The sequence below is a fragment of the Amphibalanus amphitrite genome, unplaced genomic scaffold (assembly GCF_019059575.1).
Source record: "Amphibalanus amphitrite isolate SeventyFive unplaced genomic scaffold, NRLGWU_Aamphi_draft 000767F_arrow, whole genome shotgun sequence".
In the NCBI taxonomy this organism is placed as follows: Eukaryota; Metazoa; Arthropoda; class Thecostraca; order Balanomorpha; family Balanidae; genus Amphibalanus; species Amphibalanus amphitrite.
In genome coordinates, this window is record NW_024882261.1 from 235,432 (window position 1) to 253,709 (window position 18,278).

The 18,278-nt window shown below is 47.5% G+C and overlaps 1 protein-coding gene across 1 annotated transcript; it reads left to right on the plus strand.

The window, feature by feature from the left end:
* The first annotated feature begins 7,962 nt into the window (after positions 1–7,962).
* On the plus strand, positions 7,963–12,089 carry LOC122365846. The gene is made up of 2 exons (XM_043337428.1): positions 7,963–8,361; positions 9,393–12,089. The coding sequence occupies exons 1-2, from the start codon at positions 7,963–7,965 to the stop codon at positions 12,087–12,089; spliced, it is 3,096 nt and encodes a 1,031-aa protein (XP_043193363.1).
* Positions 12,090–18,278: the final 6,189 nt, after the last annotated feature.

The following is an 18,278-nucleotide window of genomic DNA, read 5'->3' on the forward strand; positions in this document are numbered from 1 at the left end:
TTCCCGCGGCTATGCTCGATGTTTATCGAATAGACGCACATCATCAATTGTGCGCCCCTGTTTTAGAACGTTGACTAGCAGAGCCCCGTCAGCATCCCAAAATGCAACCACTATCACCTTGCCGACAAAATTCGCCTTGTTGCACTCATTTGGTGGCTGTTACTCGGTGTGCTCCCACTTGCCCAACTCGGTCACGCCCTTCGGGTCAACATGTGACACCCACAGTTCCTTTACGGTGACAAGATGTTCAAAGTGACATCTTCTAGATCTTCGATAAAGGGGCCAGAAATTTCGCGCTGAGCCTCCTTTCGAGCTTGCCTTTTCTCTGCAGAGTCAGCAAAGGGGGATACGAGTACATCTTGCAGAGATCTTAAACATACTAAGACGCTGATGAATTGCAATGAGGAATCCGATGCTTCTGCACTGCGTGCTTCCAGACAAGAAACATTTGCCATTTTTCAACAAAAATGCCCATTTTTCATATTTCTTGAGTCATAGATAACATGATAGATTCATGTTATCTATGCTTGAAGTTGAGTCAATGCTGTTGATGGCTGGCAGTGGCGGATCCTGGGGGGGGGGGGGGTCCACGGGGTCATGACCCCCCCAAAAGGTCTGAGAGGGTCATTTGACCCCCCCCCCCAAAAAAAAAAGCCGAAGACCTAAATGCGTTATAGACGGCGTCTTGCATGCTCAAAATCACCTGCCAAACACTTCTGAGCTAATACCTCTGTTTTTCTGGATCGTGTTGCGTGAAAAGGCGTATTGAAGGCCAGAATCTTACTCGTTTTTGTCTCAACCGTGCGAGCACCAGAGGATGATCCAGGAAAACTCCAAGGGGATGGTCATGAAGTTAATTCCTGGTGCCCCTACCTATACCCAAAATTAAAAACTCAACGGATTTGGGCCACACACCACTCTGAAAGGGAGAGACCCTCAGTAGAGAGGAGGCCTCTGTAGAGAGGAGGCCTTCTGTAGTTGAGAGGCCCTGTGAAAAGAGGAGGCCCGCAGTAGAGAGGTGGTCCTCGCTAGAGAGGAGACCCCCTCTGTGTTTTGGCAAATGTTTTTGCAAATTTTTCGCGGCGCTTCGCGCCGCCGATTCATGTACGTACAGGTCAGTACGAAATCGTGACTGTAATTACACCAACCAACCGTGTCAAATTGAATCAGAATTCATATGTGTACTGTGAAGGAACTCCGGCTTGTACTGCCATGCTAAAAGGGTGGTAAAATTTGTGTTTTGGAGCTGTGTTTTGACAAATGCTTTTGCAAATTTTCTCGGCGCTTTGCGCCGCCGATTCATACACCAATCAATAAGAGAGATCGTGACTGTAATAACACCAACTAGAGATGTCAATCGGATACCAACTTTTTGGTATAGGTACCGATACCAAACCGATACCAACTTGGTATTTGGTATTTCAAAGCTGATGCATTTGGTATTTTGTTGGTATTATGAATCCTCGCTAATGTAAAAGAGGCTGAGAATTTGGTAAAAAGTTGGTATTTCCCTCATATTTCCAAGTCGGTTTGGTTTCGGTATTTTCCCATGGCTATTGTTGGTATTTGGTTTGGTATCGGTCTCATGATACGTACAGGTCAATACGAAATCGTGACTGTAATTACATACCTAAACCAACCGTGTCAAATTGAATCAGAATTCATACCTTGCGTCATTAAATGAAGGATCATAATGTTTTCACCAATCAGTTTTATATTTCACGTATAAGAGGTTGTTTACTGTTACCATCAGACACACAAGGAAATGGCAAAACTGAAAATACCAAACACCGCATCATTTGCAGCCACACGAAGCATAGCAGCTCATTGGAGTAGATGTTCAAGATGAGATTCACCGCGCTGCCTTATCATTGGTAGCCTGATTTGCTGCAGGTTTCGTCGGCGTCGGGTTTCGTCCAGAGATTTTGTCAAAATGTAGGGCTCGACGCAAAACGACCTCACTTCATTTGTACACATCGTAGAATAATTATTTGACCATTTTCAAGCATGCCAAGATGTGCTTTATCACTTCATGAAATATTAAAATGTTCGCACGTGCGGAACAAAAATGAGATAAAAATATTTGATGATCCTCCATTTAATGACACCCGGTAATGATATGTGTACTGTGAAGGAACTCCGGCTTGTACTGCCATGCTAAAAGGGTGGTAAAATTTGTGTTTTGGAGCTATGTTTTGACACATTCTTTTGCAAATTTTCTCGGCGCTTCGCGCCGCCAATTTATACACCAATCAATAAGAGAGATCGTGACTGTAATAACACCAACCGTGTCAAATTGAATCGGAATTCAATCATATGTGTACTGTGAAGGAACTCCGGCTTGTAGGTACTAGCATGCTAAAAGGGTTGTAATATTTGTGTTTTAGAGCTGTGTTTTGACAACTTTTTTTTGCAAATTTTTGCGGCGCTTCGCGCCGCCGATTCATACACAGGTCAATAAAAGAGATCGTGACTGTATGCTACTAATGCATTAGGCTAAAAGTGAGGTAACTATATCTACTTCTGGGTTTTTAAGTCGGTCAATCCGCCCCCCCCCAGTAAAAAAAAAAATCCGTGGCGACGCTCCTGTATAGGTGGGTTTGACTAACTAAAACTACTGAGCCGAGTGACTTACGATAAAACTTCATCTTAGAAACGACGAAGATCAAATGTCATTTGATCTCGACATACTCGCTCCCTACCCCCCCCCCCCCCCCCGGTCGTCAGAATTCATTCATCAGACCTGGCATGTCGGCCGACTGGTGCCCCCCCCCCCCAAACGTTCCCCTAGATCCGCCCTTGATGGCTGGCCACTGCGGGGTTCACCTTCAATGATCTGTTGATCAAAATTTGGTAGGATACCCACTCTTTGACGCTGCTGTAAGAAAGTGAAACCTCGACATGTGTTGTCAGTTGTCGCTAACTTTTCGTGAATAACGCCTGGTGCCTTTTCTGCAGTAGGGTAGTGTGGGGTAATTTGAACATATTTTTACGTCTTCTCCGTTGTACCAAATTCCAGTTCACATGGTGTGTCAAAAGTGGAAATAGCCGCCCGGCTTTAGTTCGCCAGCCTTGTCAATAGATGGCAGTACCACAATATGGGCAGCGGATCGTGCAATTGACGTCAAATTTTCGTTATCTGCTAAGAATTGAATGGCGGATCTTTTCATGCAAGAATCATGTAAATCGGTCCACAACTTTTCTAGCAACAGAGATATGAAGTCAAACACCCTGCCAGAGCGGCGGCGCGCGGCCGGCGGCGGCCGTTACGCGCCGCCTGGGAGACTGGCGGCGCTGAACGGTTCCGACTTGGCACTGCACTAAAACCTGTTAACTGCTTGGAATGGTTATTATAGCAAAATTTTCATTCAAGTGAGGGATAACCAAGGGCAGGAAGTATGTATGCTTGTGTGCGTACTGTGTAAGCCAAGAAACTGCATTAGCAGATACTCGCTAATATTAGATCCAGCCAAGTCCAAACGCATTCCAGGGGATGTGTTCCTGATGGGTCAACAATATTTATCGTTCAAGGGCGGATACAGTTTTAACAATACAAATAATATTTTTGCACAACTCTATTCCTTGAATAATTCTCTTCAACGCCTCATTCCTAGTTAAGCGAATTAGCCCACCCTGGTTGAATAAATAAGGCGATTTCGCCACAAGGTCGCGGAAAACCGACCGAAAACGGCCGCGCTCAGCGTTAATTTGGGCATGTAGACTCTTAAATACTCGCATTGGGCGGGTAGGGTTTCCCAGGTATTGGCTCCAAAAATCCGTATTCGGCTACCGAATACGTCCAACTGACCCGCCTCGTTCCTAGTTAAGCTCTAATTAGATCAAGTGACTCATAAGGAGCGAAAAAGCGACAAAAAGCATGAATTTCCCTATGGCGGCGGGCTGCCGGGTTGCCAGACGGCGCACCGGCTATTTCCACTTTTGACACACCATGAACCCTGGATGAAGAAAAACTGCTTCAGTAGTGCAAATGTCACTTGCTTTCACCATGCAAGCCTCATTTTTGGACGAGCCGAGCATATCTTGAATAGCATAGCCTCACTTCTCCACCAAGTCACGGTGTGTTCAAATTGCCCAACCGTGGGGTAATTTGAACATACTGCCTTTACCTGTCATAAAAACGATAGTCTCGCCAGCACCGATGTTGTTTGACCCATAAACTAATAGGCAGAGCAATTCTAAACATACCTTCATTTGAAAAATCAACACAACAACAAAAATAACAATTGCAGAGTATCAATATCTGCACGCTGCACACCGGTCAGTTGACAGAATTCGCCCCTCTTCAATTAACAGAACGTCTATCATTTTTAATCGATAAAAACTCTCCCAACCGTACTACATCTGTTAAAGTGGTGCCAATCGAAACCTGGACATTTGGAGTTCTGATTTTGTCCAATGTCCAATTCGGAATTGTTTGGACAAAGGTAGCAGACTGGACAATATTGGACGATGGCTTGCTACACTTCAGCGCTTTTTATAAAGTAATCGTGCATAGCATTGATTGGCGAATGGAAAGCTTGTTAAGATCTCAATATAATGAACACTTTTCGGCTGGTAAAATTACATGAAAAGCAATATAAATTACGGTTTTGAGTGTTGATAGCTGCATAATTTTCGGACATATTTGGACAAATAGTTGACTTTAACATTTTTGGACGGAAAATCAACAAATATGCCGGACATTAGACGGATATTAGACGTAAATTTTCTAAAACTGGCATCACTTATCTGCTACTGCCTTGGGTCGAAAATATTGGCAAAAAAAAACTGGGAACGTTGTTTTTTTCGGAGCTATCCCTGTCTTCATTCAAATTCTCACACTATGTTCAAATTACCCCACGCTAAAAGTTATTTTGCCATTTTAAAAAACAGGGTTGAAAAGCAAATTTCTTGGATTGACGGCGCTGATTAGGTCATTATACAACAAAAGCCGTTGCGTATTAGGCGCTAGCAATGCAAGATTTTGCGCTGCAATGAAGTTGCAATGACGTGTTGTTAGGCGTTTTTCCTTGCGAAATTGATTTTTTACACTGTGCGTCAACATCTTCATTCCCTGAAACTTAAAACCCCGTTCATATGATAGCCCTTTTAGTTACGATAATTTCTCTCATTGGTCTTATTGTCATGCACTTATGGATTTTCCGTAATTTTCTATTATTCACACTATGTTCAAATTGCCCCACATGTTCAAACTACCCCACCCTACCCTACCTACTATGAACCGAATCACTGCTCTCTTCTGGGTGTCGCCCATCCTATCCGAAATGGCAAACTATGCTATGATTAATTAGCAGCCCGAATCAATCACAGAGCAGACTTAATGGATACGTAAGTGGACATCCCAATAACACATCATTTAACACACCGCCTTGCAGGCGGAAATTCCAACTTCTCCATTGTTTGGCCCGAAAGTTTTTGAACGCCCCTCGTAGATTATGAGCTTGAGTTTTCAGGATCTGATGCGGAAATGACCTGGCGTTGGGCCCTCGGGAATTAGGCTGCATCACCCACTCAAATCAATATACCTATGACCTATTCTGGAGCATCGCGGCACCTTCCGAAGTCGGGGTAGGGCCTCCAGGGGCTGGTGTGGAGACGGATCGGGGTCTATTAGGGGCGGTCGCGTGGTGTGCGGCACTCAGAGGCGGTTATGGACCTCTATAACCAATTGCTTTTTCGAGTCTCTTACAATCCACCAAGGACCGGAGTCCAAGGCACGACACCTCATTGTCAGCTACATGCACCTACTGTGGCTAGAACCTTATATATCTACATATGTGCTTATTTGCTTGTCGTTTATTTTGATTTTTTATCAACTGATAAGTGACAAAAGATTGGTAGGGCTCAACAAACATTGGTAGGGCCCAAATAAACATTGGTAGGGCTTGGGCCCTACCAGGCCTATACAAAACGACGCCCCTGCAGGTTAGACTGCTTATCAGAATGCAAGCTTAAGCATTTACAATTTTATATTTCAGTATTAAGATTGAGCTTGAAATCTCACAGCCATGGCCACCGCCGTAGCCGTGCTCTTGGAAATATTTGCAGCCGCCCCGCCCCATAGCCGTGGGGATGCAGCCAACCGCGGCTGCAGCCGACCGGTGCAGACCTCTACCGAAAGGCGATCGTTTCCGTGAGGAGCTCATCGGCGTAGAAACTCCACGTGGAAACTGGGCTGTCCGAACGCAGCGTTAGCGATCAAACCACTGCTTTTAATCCATGTCGTAATTGCAGATTCGTGTACATTGGTGGCGCTTGATACGGGCTACGGGGCTGGAAATAGCAGCATTAGAAGTTAACCCGCGCCCCGCTGGGCTATTCAGCCATACGCGCCCTGCTGGGGAGGGGGGGGGAGATTCTGCCCCCCCCCCCCGTCTAACTTCCGAACCAACCGATGGTCGTAGAAAGACGGGGAAAACGGCAATCGAAAGCTCTCAATAAGGCGGATCTTAAGAGCCCATTTTTTTTTTTTTTGCTTAAGTGGGTCAGAGGTCAAGTCAAGGTTAGGTCAAGGATACAAAATGCAAGTTTCTACAGTATCGGCCTTGCACCGTAGTTGCCGAAGAATGGACGGAGACTGTTACCGCCGCTGCACGCCGCCGCCACGTGCCGTCTACGGCGGCGCCCCTCCGCGTCGGGTTGCACGGCGCGGGGGCCGGCCCGGCCGCCGCTCCGGCCCAGCATTCGCTGGCCGGTCAGAGCCGAAGGCGGGTGCGTTTTCGCCCGGTGCTTTTTCTTCCTCCGAGGGCTTTAGGAGCACACCTTCCGGTAAGCTTTACTATATTTCGAACATTTACAGATTGTCGGTATTTTAGAATGTTAGTTTCGATATTAATTTCCAGAAGTCATTCCGTTTTCGTATTGCGTCGTTCGATTGCTCTATTTTTGCCTTGTATGCTTCATTTGCAATGGCATAGGCTTATGCTCAGTGTTTTCGTTTGTCTTGTAGAATGTCGTCGCGTTTTAATGTCTTTGTTTTTGTGTGAAACGTTCCTCTTTTGTGTGTTTATAGAATGTTCTGTCTTGTGTTTTTAGAAACCGCCAATAAACATCTAAACATGATGGCGCGTATAACGGAGGCGAACAATCCAAGTCCGAGGAGGTAACAGTTTCGGAAGCTTCTTCTACATGGTGGCGTCGGACGGCCCGGAGCTATCTGCCGCCGGAGAATCGTCTGCCGCCGAGTCTGCTGCTGCGGCGCGCTGACCAGCGCGGCTCGGCATCATGTTGCACCAGACCGCGCCGGAGGAGCCAGCGTCTCAGGTCGCAGCGGTTTGCAGAGTTCGCAGTCTGCAATCGTGAGTCAGCCCACTGCCGGCTTTAGAGTGACTTTATGAGTCAGTATTCAGAGCGATTTAGTGAGTCATTCAAAGTGATTCAATGGTTCAGTTGCAGAGCGTTGTGTTTGCCATTGTCTTACTGCTGCAGCATTGGAGCTCTGAAATTGTATTGAAATTGTATTGATCGTCGCGGTTGTGCATTGTGGCAATGTAAATGTCGCATAGCTGACTCATTCGTGTCAAGTGTTACATGTATGAGATTCGTTCATTAGGACAGGCATTAGTTATGTGCTAGTTGTTAAGGCCGCACCTAATTGTCGCAATGGAAAGGCTCACTGTACCAGCGCTAAAGTACGAATTGCAGAAGAGAGAGATAGATTGCAAGGGTGTAAAAGCAGTGCTAGTACAACGTCTTACCCAGGCTCTGAATGAAGAAGGTTGTGACCCTGATTCATATGTCTCTGACTTCGGTGGAGCCCTGCCTGGGGCGGCACAGACGGGTGATTCGAGTTCAGATAGAGACGCTGTCCATGATGTCAGTCCTGATGATAGTGCTTCCCAGATAACCATTCGAGATGAGCGCCCACGTTCTGCTCTGTCGCGGGCATCCAGAAGCTCCCGTCATTCTGATCAATCACGTCGCTCCGAGACGTCAATACGGATGGCAGAAGCTGCCAAGACGGCTGAGTTGAAAGCGAGAGCAGCAATGCTGAAGGAGAAGAGAGATGTGGAGGAACAGGAGCTACAAGAGATGATGAAAATCAAGAAAATGGAACTGAAGATACGTCAAAGGAAAGAAGACCTGGCCCTCCGCATCGAGATAAAGGAAGCAGAAGCACGTGCCCAAGCGATTACGGAGGAGGAGCGCATCCTCAACACACGAGACTGTGGGAGTCGATCGTCTGATCATCTCCATCATGAAGGTGCAGCGGAAAACTCCATGCATCGTCAAATATTGCTGGCTGAGGATCAGGAAAGACGGGAAGCCCCATCGGGTCCATCAGCAGGTCACGGCATAGACATGGTCGATACTGATCGGTTGGTTTTTCCGCAGACACGCTTAACACGCGCACTGCAGCGGGTCTGAGCCGAACACGAACTGCAGGGGGAGGGGGTTGAAAACAACCCCCCCTGAGATCTCGAAAACGGCGCAACGTAGCGACAAGCGGTAAACGGCGTTGGATAGGTTAAGATGAGATCGACAAGAAATACTAAAATCATTTTTGGGTCAGGTCAAAAACGAGGTCACCAGAGGTCACCGAAGACAAAATGTTACGATTTTCACAACAGGAATTTCGCGGTAGTTTTTCTTGAATAACTTGTCTTGCACACAAGACAGAGGATCGATTCGAACGCCATCGTTCTTAGCTCGTCAAGGCGCATCGAATGATATATAATATGACCTCGAAAGGTCAAGTTGAAAATTTGACCTCAGGTCAAGGTCATGACCTGACCGAAATAGGTCATGTTGCATATCATTCGATCCGAATTGACGAGAAAAACACGATAAACGTCGAACGGAGTCTCTATCTCTACTCAATCTCAAGTTATTGAAGAAAAACCGCTGGTGACCTCAGGTGACCTAAGATGACCTGGAGATCACCTTCCAAAGGTCATAAGTGATATGTTTCGGTGAAATCACCAACAGGGACCTGTAATACTATGATCCTGAGCGTATTGAAGTCATAGGATGGCATTCAGAGTAAGTTGAAATTTCTCCCATTGACTTATAATGGGCCGGTCGCAAAAATGACCTGACCTCAGGTCATCGATATAAAAATTCCGAGATATACAAGTTGTAGCTCGTGATGACTTTACTATTTCCTGTGGGTTTCAAGATCATATCTCAACAACTGTGGGCTTGGTGGGATTGCAAACTTCGAAATTTACGTTTCGAGGTAGGGTCACTTGACCTGACCTGGTGACCTGACCATAGGTCACCTGGGGTCAAAATTTTTACTCAAGGTGTGCAAAAGTTGTGAGAACAGGTATGCAAAATTTGGCGGCGCTACGCGCCGCCGTTTTCTCGCAATTTGCGAAAAACCACAGGGGGGGGTTGAAAACAACCCCCCCCCCCCTGCAGTGCGCGTGTTAAGTCGATCGCTGCATACGGAGCGTCAGTTAAATTTGGGTGATGGATGTAATAGTTCAGATCATCTGATTAACCAGTCTCAGCACCCAGGACGCCTACCTATTGGACAGAATCGTACGGATGCATCAATAGGACAAGACATGGATCCCTCCGAAGAGGCCTACAACAGGCCACAGCTTCCGGCAACAGAGAGCCTGCCTCCACCTCCAAAAAATGATCCGGAAATGGAACGAGGCGACGTGATGAAGGCATTGCTCATGCAGCAGGTTCGAAGCGGCCTTCCAAGACTGGAAATATCCACATTCAATGGTAATATCGCAGATTTCGTTCTATTCATCGAGGCTTTCGATAGCGTGATCGGTTCAAAACTGGAAACCGACAAGGAAAAACTGCTGTATCTGGAGCAGTACACGACAGAAGAACCAAAATACATCGTAAAAAGCTGTCTTTTGCTTCCAGCGACTGAGGGCTACGCCCAGGCCAGAACCCGTCTGCAACGACGGTACGGAGACGAACGCAGAATGGCGTCTGCCATGGTGGACAAGCTGCTATCCTGGCCGTTCATCAAGAGCGATGACATAAAGGGACTGGACAAGTTTTCCATTTTCCTCACAGGCTGCAGTTCCTCCATGTCAACTGGTCCTTCTTCAGTGAGAGAACTAGACCATCCGGGTCTTCTGAGAAGTGTGGTGAGCAAGCTGCCCACTCATCTGCAGGATCGTTGGAGACGCACAGCTGTTGCAATCCAGGACTCAGGGAGAAGCGTCATTTTTCACGATCTGGCGTCATTCGTCGAAAGCGAGGTTCGAGTTGTATCCGATCCACTGTTCGGGAATCATGTCACCGAACCCAGGGAAGCGAAGAGCTACGCTCATCCGAAGCCAGACAAGTCACACAAAACGAACTGTCTCGCTACAAGTGTAGAACAGAGGTCTGAGAAGTACAAGTGCTGGTGCTGCTCGGATGACCATCTATTGGAAAACTGTCCTGTACTACAGAAAGAAACCTCGGAAAAGAAAAGGAAGTTCCTGATGGAACACGGCATGTGCTTTGGATGCCTTCGCCGAGGGCACAGAGCTGCTGAGTGCAGATCACGAAAGTCCTGCGAGGTCTGCAACGGTCGTCATCCCACTCTACTGCATGAGGACCGTCCGGCGCCAATGAAGCAGACCGATCCGCACCAAGCTCCCTCAGAGACTATGGTAAAAAATGGAGCTGTGGACATTGTGGCCGGCGCTTCGAAGTTGCATAGTGGAATGTCGATCATTCCAGTGAAGGTCCGCGTCAACGGAGGAAAGACGGTCAGCACATACGCCTTTCTGGACAACGGAAGCTCTGCTACTTTCTGCACCGAATCCCTGCTTCGCGAGTTGGAAGTGAGAGAAACGGAGCCAGCGCAGCTCTCACTGAGTACAGTAGACCCGAACGTGACGAGAGTGGACAGTCAAATCGTGACAGGAATGCAGGTTAGTGACATGTGCCAGACAGAGTTTGTCTCCCTTCCGCCCGTTTACAGTCTGCGGAAAATTCCAGTGACATCAGAAGACATTCCAAAGCAGCGAGATCTGCAGGCCTGGCCTCATCTTCAAGACATCGACATACCGGAAATAGACGCGGAAATCGGTCTCATGATAGGGAACGATGTCTCAGAGATCATGGAACCGTGGGACATCATTCATGGAGAGAAGCCTGGTGAGCCGTTTGCTGTGAAAACAAAGATAGGATGGGTGGTCAACGGACCCGTGAAGACTGCAAAGAGTGACACCATCAAAGTGAACCGAGTCGGAATAGGAGATACAGACGTACATCAGATGTTCATAAACATGTACAACGAAGACGTCCAGGACACCTCAAGTCTCAATGAGAAAGGAATGTCCAGAGAGGACCATGCGTGGATGGAGCATGTGAGCTCATCCTGCACCAGGAAAGACAGCGGTCACTACGAGATAGCGCTGCCGTTCAGAGAAGACAATCCAGAACTCCCCTGCAACCGACAGATGGCAACCCAGAGGTTGGCTGGTCTGAAACGCAAGCTGACATCAGACGAAGAGCTGCATCGAAAGTACACTGCGTACATGACAGAAATGATTGACAAGGGCTATGCTGAAGCAGTTCCTGAAGAGAGTAAGGATCGAACCGATGGGAAAGTCTGGTACATCCCGCATCATGGAGTGCACCATGCACAAAAACCAGACAAGATTCGCGTAGTTTTTGACTGTGCAGCGAAGTATCGGGGAATCTCCCTCAACTCCGTCTTGCTACAGGGCCCTGACATGACAAACAATCTGGCAGACGTGCTCATTCGCTTGAGAGAGTCTCCTGTAGCATTCGTGGCTGACATTGAGTCAATGTTCTACCAAGTCGGAGTGCCAGTGGAGGACAGGGATGTCATGAGATTCCTCTGGTGGCCAGGAGGGGATATGAAAAGCGCACCAAAAGAGTACCGGATGACAGTGCACCTGTTTGGAGCAACCTCGTCGCCAAGTTGCGCAAACTACGCGCTGAGAAGGACCTCAGAGGACTTCGGAGGTCTCTTTGGTGAACAAGCTCAGAAGGTGATCAAGCAGAACTTTTACGTTGACGATTGTCTGAGGAGTGACGAGACAGAAGATGAAGCCATCGAAGTGGCCGGAGATCTGAGAAGTCTGTGCCGTCTCGGTGGCTTCAACCTCACAAAGATTCCAGCCAGACAGTGATGTCCCGTCGTCTCGTGAGGCTTCTGTGCTCATAGGTTTTTTTCACAAATGTGTTGACTTGTTAATGTGCTTTGCAATTGCGTTTTAGTGTTGTGTTCATCGTCCTACATGCAGTATCTGTACTGCTGGTGTGTTTATTGGAAAGTGAAATGTGTATGTGTATTGTCTGAAAAGACGCATAATAAATTGATGATGATGATGATTGACCTGAACCTAGATGATCTTCCCCAGGCAAGAGCTCTAGGTGTGTGCTGGAAGATGGAAGACGACGTGTTTGGCTTCAACCTATCTGCAACGAAAACGACGAAACCAGCCACAAAACGAGGAATCCTCTCCACAGTGAGCTCTGTGTACGACCCTCTGGGAATGGCTGCACCGTTCGTACTCGGTGGTCGTTTGATCTTACAGAACCTGTGCAGACTGGAGCTAGACTGGGACGACGATATCCCTGATGATCAGCAGCGAATGTGGCTGAGCTGGCTGGATGAGGTACCGAGACTATCGCAGCTGCAAATGAACAGGTGCTACAAGCCCGAAGGCTTCGGGAAGGTGGTTTCGTGCCAGCTCCATCACTTCTCGGATGCCAGCCAAGATGGCTATGGGGTAGTGTCGTACCTTAGGCTGGTGAATGAAGAAGGTCGGGTGCACTGCTGTTTCGTGTTCGGAAAGGCGAGAGTGGCTCCCCTGAAAGCGGTAACGATTCCCAGGCTAGAACTGATGGGAGCCGTCACCGCAGTGCACGCCAACCACAAACTCCAGAAGGCACTGAATCTGCCAGTCACTGAGACATTTTATTGGACAGACAGCACCACAGTTCTTGCTTACATCAACAACAAGACCACAAGATTCCGCCGGTTCGTATCCAACAGGCTTGAGGTGATACATGATGGCTCGTCACCCTCTGACTGGAGATATGTAAGCAGCGCAGACAATCCTGCCGATGACGCATCAAGGGGTCGGCAGACAGGGCGCTGGCTGACAGGACCGGCATTCTTGTGGGAGGACCCCTCAACGTGGCCGAACCGACCTGAGATCAGAATGGCTGCCAACGACCCAGAGACCAAACAGGCAGTAAGCAAGGCGTTCTTCGTAGCAGCTGACACTGGGGCAGAGGGAAGTGGATCTGAGATCATCGTCCACAAACTCGCTGCACGTTACTCCAACTGGTACCGCCTGAAAAGGGCTGTCGCTTGGCTGCTCAGGCTCAAAGCACTTCTTCTGCACAGGGTCAGACAGGACAGAGCCTTGGAGGCCATGCCTTCTACGACGCTTACCGTTGACGAGCTGCACGAGGCTGAGGCTGTGATCATTGGAGCTGTACAACGACAAGCATTCGCAGAGGAGATCGCTGCGCTGAGGAGCGAAAGGAAGCACGTGAAGAAGTCCAGCAGTCTCGCCAAACTGGACCCCCTGCTGCACAACGACCTATTGAGAGTTGGAGGAAGAATGGACCGTACTGACGCAAGCTTTAGCATCAAACATCCCGTCATCCTGCCACGCAAGGGCTGCGTCACACGACTGATCATCGAAGACGCTCATCGGCGAGTCGGACACCAAGGCCGAGAACACGTCTTGGCCGATCTTCGTGAGAGGTTCTGGATCGTCAAGGGCTCGTCGGCAGTGCGAAATGCACTACGAGACTGCCTTATGTGTCGAAGAAAATTCAGGAAGCCTGCTACATAGAAGATGGCACATCTTCCCGAGGAGCGAGCCACATCAGGAGATCCCCCTTTCACTAACACGGGAGTCGACTTCTTCGGGCCATATTACACCAAACGAGGCCGCGCACAGGTTAAGGTATATGGGGTCATCTCTCGTACGTGCCTTGCCTCCAGAGCTGCCCATCTTGAGGTCGCCGATTCGCTGTCAACCGATTCGTTCATCAACGCTCTGCGACGTTTTGTGGCACGCCGAGGTCAGGTCCGCATCATCAGATCCGATAGGGGCACCAACTTTGTAGGCGCCGAACGAGAGCTCAGACAGATCATCGATGGGTGGAACGAGAGGCAGGTGCAGGAGGCTCTGCTCCAAAGAAACGTCCAGTGGATTTTCAATCCGCCACATGCGTCTCACTTTGGAGGTATCTGGGAGCGCCAAATCCGGTCGGTCAGGAAGGTTTTGGGTGCTCTTCTCAACGAACAGACGTTGACTGATGACAGCCTGAGGACCCTTCTATGTGAAGTGGAAGCGATTCTGAACAGCCGTCCATAGACATGTGTGTCATCTGATCCCGATGACCTGGAGCCCCTTACGCCGAACCACCTTCTACTTCAGCGCAGCGGCATCTCCCTACCACCAGGCATCTTCAGTAAAGCTGACGCGACTGGAAGGAAGCGCTGGAAACAGGTTCAATATCTGGCCGACTTGTTCTGGAGACGATGGAAGAAAGAGTATCTCCCACTGTTGCAGACCAGGACCAAGTGGCTTAAACCGTCTGTCAACCTCTCTGCTGGAGACGTCGTCATTCTCGTAGATGAGAATGCTCCGAGATGTCACTGGGCGCTGGGCCGGATCGTGGAGGTTTTTCGCAGTTCTGACGGCCTGGTTCGCAGTGCCAAGGTTCGCACCAGAAGCTCTGTGGTGGAGAGGCCAGTGACGAAGTTAGTGCTTCTTAGCGAAGAAGGGTAGAGTAGTAAACGATAGAATAGGAGAGACGATACAGCTGCTAGCTTTCTTAGTTGAAGTCATAGAGGCTTCAAGGGGGCCGGTGTTACCGCCGCTGCACGCCGCCGCCACGTGCCGTCTACGACGGGGCGGCGCCCCTCCGCGTCGGGTTGCACGGCGCGGGGGCCGGCCCGGCCGCCGCTCCGGCCCAGCATTCGCTGGCCGGTCAGAGCCGAAGGCGGGTGCGTTTTCGCCCGGTGCTTTTTCTTCCTCCGAGGGCTTTAGGAGCACACCTTCCGGTAAGCTTTACTATATTTCGAACATTTACAGATTGTCGGTATTTTAGAATGTTAGTTTCGATATTAATTTCCAGAAGTCATTCCGTTTTCGTATTGCGTCGTTCGATTGCTCTATTTTTGCCTTGTATGCTTCATTTGCAATGGCATAGGCTTATGCTCAGTGTTTTCGTTTGTCTTGTAGAATGTCGTCGCGTTTTAATGTCTTTGTTTTTGTGTGAAACGTTCCTCTTTTGTGTGTTTATAGAATGTTCTGTCTTGTGTTTTTAGAAACCGCCAATAAACATCTAAACATGATGGCGCGTATAACGGAGGCGAACAATCCAAGTCCGAGGAGGTAACAGAGACTGATTGCCCAGAACGTGTTCTTAGGCTACCAAGACAATATTCGTTGCATACATCATTCAAAGGTCAAAGTCAAGGTCAAGGTCAGGTCAGGTCAGGTCAGGTCACTAAAAACAAAATATAGAGAAGGGCATGTGCGACACATGTTTTATGGGTCATTTTATTCATAGAATTCAATAGGCACACTCAATAAGTGATATGGACCACATTTGGATGAATTTCAGGTCGAGGTCAGGTCAAGGTCAGGTCAAGTGAGGTCAAATTTTGAAGTTGGTTGTTAAAGGGACAGTATCATCGAAAAAAAAATCAATGTATGGAGCTGATTTTTTTTTTTACTAGCATTTCTTATTTTTCTGAATCAGAAAAACATAGTTTGAGGACCGAACTCGGTGAAAAAATATTGCAACCACATTTCATTTTCATGATTCATTTTCATGAGCGAACCACCACTATACAAGCATGGCCGCCAGTTTGGAAGCATGCAAAATTACTACAGAACTGGCGCAGATAATACATTATTGACGCTACGCTTACGCGGTCGTTCTTCTGATTGAGTTGTCCTTAGGGAGAGGTAGCCTTAGGTATTGCCTATAAAAATATCACGTGACAATTGGAGGGAGTGACAATTGGACGTGACAATTGACAATGGGAGAAAATATCACGTGACAATCACGTGATAAACGTCATACATTGGAGGGACATTGTGATTCAAGCTGGAGGAATTCCTTTGTTGAGCCGCTAGAATCCGAAGGAAACAGCGGAAATTGCCTACGACTATTTAATGAATTTAACGGTGATGAATAAGTGCGAAAAACGTTTTGGCTTTATAAAATTTGATGAAATGACCAGGGTAAAAGTTTTATTACTGGCGGTCGATTCAAAACGGCGCGAACATTTAAACAGTGAAGATAGTGAAGCACGATTCAAAGTGTAGTACACCTTTCGTACTTTGAGCGGCGATAGCGGGATAACGGGTGGAGCTTCGAGGATCGGTCTTCAGTTCCCGGACCAGAAAGGTGGGGCCTATGCAATGTCAAATTTCATCAAAATGGTGATACTGTCCCTTTAAGGCCTAAAAAGGTGTCTATCTGACGCTGTTTTGACGGCGAATCGAATGATGCTATTTTGGTATCCGTACGAGGTCTAGAACTTCCAAAAACAAAAACTTTGTGCGTCGTGACGTCATAAAATTTTGAATAACTCCCACAATTTTGAACCGATTTTTCTAAAAATTGCTACGTAGTTGCACATAGACCACTTCTCTGACAAATATTCCGTTTTTTCGATACACTCAAAATTGTGGATTTTAGAATTATTTTCCCAAAAAAGTCAGTTTAAAAAAATGGGCAAAAATCAAAATTTTCAAAAAAACGAGATAGCCATTTGATAGACAAAGTAAAATCACATATAACCGTTTTTAATACGTCTTGATTTCCATAAAAATGAATATGTTAGCGGCGTTTGAAATTTTGCCGTTTTTGAGGCGAAAATGGCGAACATGACGTCACTAAAACGTCATTTTCTCAAAAATGTCCGACGGATTTCGCTCAAATTTTCAGGGAACGTGTCATACTGATGTATGATAAGGTACTGAAACTTTGACGTCGCTGGCGTAACGCGTTTAGAAGTTATTGGCGAAAAACGGGAGGGGGTAGATTCTGCCCCCCCCCACCCAGCGGGGCGAGAGTTAATTGGCTTAAAAAAAAAAAAAAAACGTTCCATTGCGTGTCCGACAACCAAAGAGCCATCATAGGCTCTTAGGCTCTAGGTACTGGGCAGCCGGTGCTGCGACCACAATATGAATAATACTTTTGGTCGGGGACCACCAAACACCTTTTTTGAGTCCTAACCTGTTCGCCATTTCTGTCGACATTTGACTGCTACCATATCCCAAACCAGCGGTGTCAATTTATGAAAATGGTTGGGGGGGGGGGCCGACACTGGCAGATCGCGGCAACCTACCTACCCCTATATTTTTCTTCTCGGATTTCGGCCACTTTATTTTGAGGTACCGAGAAAAAATATTAAAAAAATAAAATAAAATAAAATAAAATATGACATTAGCAGGGAAAGCCTCTGCACAGACCAACTAGAGATGCTCACTGAGTACTATCTGTAACATCTGTAGGTATACCGTTATAAGATATATGAAACACGGTCATTCAGCTCCAGCTGTAAACACCGAGTGGCACCTGCATTATATTCAAATGATAGGTATATCTCCGCGGCAGCGTTTAGCATTGGCGGCAGCACGAAATCATTGATTTTGCGAACTAGTTACATTCCGCACCCCACAACAATCATGTCATTCAACGCTATGTATGCTATTGTTCCCTTTTAATGAACGGAAAAATATACGTACCCTCTTCGCAAAGTACTTCCGTATATCCATGTTCATTTGCAACACGGTATATAGAGAACTACATTTCAATACGGGGGCCAAATCAAAACATTTTCGACCTCCCACAGAAATCCAAGCAGAAGCTCGACGCGGTTTTGCGCTTCGCCAAATTCGCTGCGTGTTATGGTAATCCGTGGTGAAATAATTGTTACCAAATCGAGGAAGAACTTGACGAACATGGAAATTAACGTATGTCGAAGAATGTCTAACGTTGCATGGATATAGGTATTGCCTTAGTGCGCAAATCTGAAAAAAAACATTGGGGGGGCCGAGAGCAGCATTGGGGGGGGGGGCGAACTCAGGATTTGGGGGGGGGGCGCCGAGGGCCCACCAAAAGTATACAAATTGACACCAGTGTCCCAAACTGACTGTACCCGTTGTGTATATACTCTGGTTCAAACACCCCTTCACCCCAGCAGGGCGTGGAAATCCATGACCCCCAGTGGGGCGCGGGTTAAACAAAAAGGTAATGTACTGATGTGATAAGACACTCACCAATATTGACCAATTTTACTCTATCACGCAGGGGACGATCTTCTGGAC

Excerpts from the sequence above, each read along its gene's own strand:
- LOC122365846 (XM_043337428.1), top strand. The coding sequence starts at position 7,963 with ATGGCAGAAGCTGCCAAGACGGCTGAGTTGAAAGCGAGAGCAGCAATG. Across the intron at positions 8,362-9,392 it reads TGGTTTTTCCGCAGACACGC|TTAAGTCGATCGCTGCATAC; the intron begins TTAACACGCGCA and ends GCAGTGCGCGTG.